Source organism: Colias eurytheme, chromosome 10, assembly GCF_061535395.1.
Source record: "Colias eurytheme isolate Ceu_HAF_F1 chromosome 10, ilColEury1 Martin Lab GWU primary, whole genome shotgun sequence".
Taxonomy (NCBI): Eukaryota; Metazoa; Arthropoda; class Insecta; order Lepidoptera; family Pieridae; genus Colias; species Colias eurytheme.
The window spans coordinates 7179371-7185370 of NC_142989.1; the positions used below are offsets into that span (position 1 = coordinate 7179371).

Below are 6000 nucleotides of genomic sequence, written 5' to 3' on the forward strand. Positions count from 1 at the left end.
AGTGTATTTTGAAGACGTAGTGCAAGTAGTGTGTGTGTGTGTGTGTGTGTGTGTGTGTGTGTGTGTGTGTGTGTGTGTTTGTATGTGCGTATGTATGTGTGTGAACGTGTTCCAATGTCGTTTTTAAAACATAAAAGAAAGCTGATATAGTTAAAAAAAAAAAACATATTTTAAACTTATCATTATAGGTAGATAAATAAAATTAAAGAAAATAAAAAAATAAAATAAGATAATTTATAGGTATATTTGGTAATTATTTTGTATATGTGGGCATTAAAAGGTGCTCTATTTCAGAATAATCGAGTGGTAAAAGCCATTCTTTTAGTTTTTGTAATATTTTATGATTAGTGAGAGCAAAAGCATTTTTAATATATAAACTGAAACGATTATAAAGAATGGGTGCTAGATAATAAAACTGCCTTTGTGCAAAACGAGTCTTAGTGTAAGGTACTGGTACACGATAGGTTCTTTTAGTATTCAAGGGATTATTATTTTTCGGTACCTCAGTGCGGTGAAACCGTTTAATTATTTGAAGCACAAAAATCTTACGAACACTCAATACATTAGCCCTCTTGAATAGCAGCGATGTTGGAAATTGGAACGGTAGTTTGAGCGATACTTTGAGCAGAGCTCTAAGCGCACGTTCTACTTGTATCATGTATGTTTTCGCAGCTCCACCCCAGTTAACAATACAATATGAGATCACACATTCACCCAGTGCTTTGTATGTTCTAATAATTAACTCTTGGGTTGCAATGTCTCTTAGGGTTTTAAAAATAACTATAAGTTGTCTGAGCCTGCTCGACGTGCTAATAATTTGTTCTTTCCAGTTTAGTTTCTCATCAATCCAGATACCCAGGTATTTCATATTGACGGTCCTATTCAGTATTGGGCAAGAGCATACGCTAGATTTGTTATGGCGGTTACATGGAAAGATATGTAATTTAACATTGACGTTCCCCCTTGGCTGCATAGATGAGGTTTTGCTAAAGCAAATATAATTAGTTTTCCCCGTATTTAAAGTCAATAGACTGTTTTCTAACCATTTGCTTATGCATCGAAGTCCATTTTCAGTTCTATCAATGGCTTCAGACCAAGTCTTTGCATTAAAGAGAACAACAGTGTCATCAGCAAACATAGTAACTTGTCCACATCCAATATTGAGTTTACATAATTCGTTGACATAAATCAAGAACAGAGTAGGTCCTAACGTACTGCCCTGCGGTACTCCGTACGTACACTTATACTCTGCACTAAGATTGTTGTCAACTCTTACTCTTTGGGTTCTATCGCTAAGATAGCTTTGGAACCAGTCTTTGGCAATACCTCTAACACCTACATTTTCCAGCCTACTTAGCAGAATAGGTATAGAAACTGTGTCAAAGGCTTTCTGTAAATCAAGAAAGACCCCAATACATTTCTTATTCGAGTCAAGATACGAGGTGACCATTGATGTTACTCGTAAGGTTGCGTCTTCAGTAGACTTGGCGCTTCTGAAGCCAAATTGGTTAGAGTGAAGTAATTTATGTGACTCCAGGTATCTCATGAGTCTTTTATTGACGCATTTTTCTAGTATTTTGGAAAGGGTGCAAAGCAATGATATTGGTCTATAGTTTGAAGGAAGAGCTTTGTCCCCGGTTTTATATATTGGGCAAACTATGGCTTTCTTGAATACATCAGGAAATTTTCCGCTTGAGAGGCTTAAGTTACACAAGTGGGCTATAGGTTCCGAAAGAATATCTTTGAAAGTCTGAATTATAGGTGTGGGTATATTGTCATGTCCCGAAGATGATGATAGTGCTTACTTCATATTTATCTGTGGGTGTAAATGCAAATGAATTGGTTGGACTATCATTGTCTCTGGCTAGAATAGCTAGTTCAACTTCTGATTTGTTGAGTTTCTTGAGACTTTCATTGGCTAGAGCTGATCCGATTGAGACAAAGTATTGATTAACAGCATTAAGAGATTTGGTAGGGCAAGGGTTAATACTTAGTAACTTTGTACAATTGTTGTTAATTTTGGTAATATGGCATGCTTCTTTGATAATTTTCCAAGTTTCTTTTATATTGCCAGTCTGCTGTTCAAGTTTGTGTTTATAGTAAGTATTCTTTGCTGTCTTAATTAGTTTGTTACATAAGTTTCTATAATTCCTATATTTTTTTATGATTTCTTCATCGCACGGTGATTTTTTAGTTTTAGCGTGTAATTTGTTTCTTATTCTTATGCTTTTAATCAGTCCTCGTGTAATCCAAGGCTTCAAAGGGCGTTTACGATTGGGTATTCTTTTTAAACATTGACTTCTTTCGATAGCTCTACTTATTGTGAGTGTTAGAAAATTAGCTGCACTATTTGGATCTGTAATTTCATAAAAATGTTGCCAATCTGTTTCATTGATAATATTTGATATTATTTGTTTGTCGTATATTGTTTTGTAAGCTTCTGGTTTATGTTTATGTAACTGAGTTTTGTTTAATACTAGTAAAATAGGGGAGTGGTCCGTTAATGCTTCAAATACATACGTTTGGCAAGATTTCTTTGTTTTGACCATAAAATGGTCAATACATGTAAGCAGTCTAGTAGGTTTATCGATAGCTTGTCGAAATCCTTGATAACACATTACGTTTAGGTATTCACATGCATGGTTAGATAAGTTCGATGATAAAATGTCTATGTTTATGTCACCAGTGAATATAACATTATCAGATTTAATTGAGGATAAAAGATCACAGATTGATTTAATGTAATTGCTAGGGTTTGAAAAAGATGGTGGTCTATATGAGCACACAATGGTGGTGTTATCAGATACTTTTAAAATAAGGCAGTTACCGTCAGTAAGGGTTCTTCGCTTGTAAATTCTATATCTTTTTTAATATAAGCAATAACACCATCATTTTGATTATAGCTATTAAGTGTATGTGTTGAACGGTAATTGTCTATGGGAGGTATTAAGCTATCCTTATTAATCCAGCATTCTGTGAGAATTACTATATCCGTATCCACTCCCAAACTCTCCATAAAAACTACTAATGAATCGAAGTTTTTATGTACGCTTCTTATATTGACAGTGAGAATTAAGAAATGATCATCCCTTATTTGTGTTCTCTTATGACTCTCAAATTCTAATAAATTGCAAGATACACAACTTATAGCGCATGAAGAATCAAGATCTTTAATTAAATTGGAGTTGAGCTTATCGAATGTTAATAATATTTAAGAAAAAGAAGACATTTAGAAACATGACACATACCTTATGGTGTAGACAAGAACGACATTTTTTTTTATTTTTAGAATATATTTTTTATTAATAACAGTGTAAAAATCTGTGCGTGTGCTGAAGTTTATATTTCTTAAATGTAGTGGTAAAAGTGTATAAATTGATGTGTAGTGGTTAGTAAAGCTTATTCGAAAACTAAAATTAAAATCTAGTCACAATGAATTTTTAAGTGAAAGCAGCTGATGCTCATTTTTAATAAGAGCTTGTTTAGCGTTGTCTTCTTTTCTTAAAAATACTCTTCCGTTGGATGTCCAACAATATTTATAGTGATATTCATTTGCAAATGTACGCGTAAGAAAGAAAAGCTTCCTAGTTTTTGGTGTTAGACTTTCTGCTATATAGATGGGAGTAGTTGAACAGGCCAGTCCAATATGACTCGAATTAAATTTGTTGTGAGAAGTTTTATTTCTATTAAAGTTCTTCAATTTTTCTAGAATTTTGTTTTTAAAAATGGTTGATGGAAAATCTACTAAAATGGTACTTGATTCTTTATTTTGTTTGCCAGAAATTCGTATTATATTTTTGATATCAGATGGTTTAATAGGTTCTTGTATAGCATCGCAGGATTTAGTAACAATATCAATACAATCTGATTGCGATTTAGTTAGACTAGAGGGTATGTTACGAAATTCCAACATGGTTGAGCGTTGATTTTTGTGCAAATCTTCAATTTGTTCCTCTAGGGATCTAACATAGTCCATTGTCTCTCTTTTTTCCTTTTGCAGAGCGGATACAACATTATTCAATTCTTCATATCTTTGGGAAATAAAATTTAGTGATTTTTCTATTTCGCCATAAGAATTTTTCATTTCAGCATTTGCTTTTTGGATAGATGTATTTTGTAATTTAACTTCATTTATATCATCGCATAACTTCTTTAATATTGCTTCCTGGTCTGCTTTCCAAGATTCAATCTTTGCGAATATCTCCTCCTTAAAATGAACATCAGTTTCCTTACAGGAGTCTTCTTCTTGTGATCCTCTTCTTCTCTTTTGTCTCTTCGTTAAGTTCTTCCTTTTATCTAGGACTTGTGCCTTTAAAACTTCTGTTTCAGAGAGGCAAGAGGCATTATTTTGCGGTGGAGTACGTTGCATGTTGAATTGTGGTTAGGAGAGAAAAAAAAAAAAAAAAAAAAATCTGGTGACCAGTTGGAATCGAATCTCGGACACTCGGGTTGTTGGGTAACGCGGTCTGTATGGTTCAAAGTACTGCCAAGCGTTCGTTGTGGTATTGTGCGAATTTTAAGTCCGTAATTTACTTTATTAATTACGTGATTACTGATTAACTTCAAGGTCATTGATCTTACGACTTAGCGACAGTTGAAATGACTTGCAGATTTCTTTGTTTCACTAATCACTTTTGTTCACTTATTTTAACACTGTTTTCTTGGTTCTTACGATTTGAATTATTCTTGTTATTTATTAATATTTAGCACAACAACTATTTCAAGTCACAGATTTATTAGATCACGAAGTTAAGATTATAAATTATGATTAATTAACTTGCACCAACTAAAAAGACGTACGTGCGTGACAAGCGCCGCGAGGGAAGTGATAGTATAGTGGATGGATAGTGACTGATAGGTCTTCAATTCTTTCAGCTTTTGTTATGTAGTATTTTATATTTTGGGAACGAATACAAATTTATAATTTATTTTATACAATATTATATTCGGCCCCGGCTCTACCAAGTTATAAGTTTTGGGAAGGTTTTAATCAGTTACACTTCTACCAGTATTGTTTCGACTAGTAGTATTTTATAAGTATGGAATAATTTATTATCTACTAGCGGTCCGCCCCGGCTTCGCCCGTGGAACATATTTACGTTTTCTCTACATAAGAACCATCCTCGTACTTCAAGGAATATAATAGAAAAGAATTATCGAAATCGGTTCAGCCGTTCACACGTGATGCCGTGACAACGCGAAACGGGTGCAGACCCACCGCCTTTTTATAGCTCCCGCCGCGAAGCGCGTCGAACGCGGCAACTGATACACAAAAATAATCCTTATGGCATGATTCTGTATTCACGCGCGATTACTTGCGTATTTCATGTATAACTTTGGTGTTTCTACACCGATTTACATGATTCTTTTACTATAACCTGCCCAGGAGTATGAAGAATAATTGTGCCAAATTTGGTTAAAATCCGTCGTGTAGTTTCTGTTTCTATAGCGAATATACAGACAGACAGACAGACAGACAGACAGACAGACAAAAATTTTACTGATTGCATTTTTGGCATCAGTAGCGCTCCCTTATCACCCCTTCATAGTTTTTTAGGGTTCCGTAGCCAAAATGGCAAAAACGGAACCCTTATAGTTTCGTCATGTCCGTCTGTCCGTCTGTCCGTCTGTCCGTCTGTCACAGCCGATTTACTCGGAAACTATAAGTACTACAGTGATGAAATTTGATGGGAATATGTGTTGTATGAACCGCTACAAAAATATGACACTAAATAGTAAAAAAAAGAATTGGGGGTGGGGCCCCCCATACATGTAACTGAGGGATGAAATTTTTTTTTTCGATGTACATACCCGTGTGGGGTATCAATGGAAAGGTCTTTTAAAATGATATAAAGTTTTCTAAAAAACATTTTTCTTAAAGTGAACGGTTTTTGAGATATCAGCTCTCAAAGTCGTAAAAAGTATGTCCCCCCCCCTCTATTTTTATAACTACGGGGTATAAAATTCTAAAAAAAATAGAGGTGATGCATGCTAATTAAC

General features: G+C 34.4%; 1 protein-coding gene across 1 annotated transcript; it reads right to left on the minus strand.

Moving 5' to 3' along the window:
• Positions 1 to 3427: 3427 nt before the first annotated feature.
• LOC149905258 (uncharacterized) lies at positions 3428 to 4369 on the minus strand. The gene has a single exon (XM_090106559.1). The coding sequence runs from the start codon at positions 4367 to 4369 to the stop codon at positions 3428 to 3430; it is 942 nt and encodes a 313-aa protein (XP_089962685.1).
• Between the last annotated feature and the right edge of the window lie 1631 nt (positions 4370 to 6000).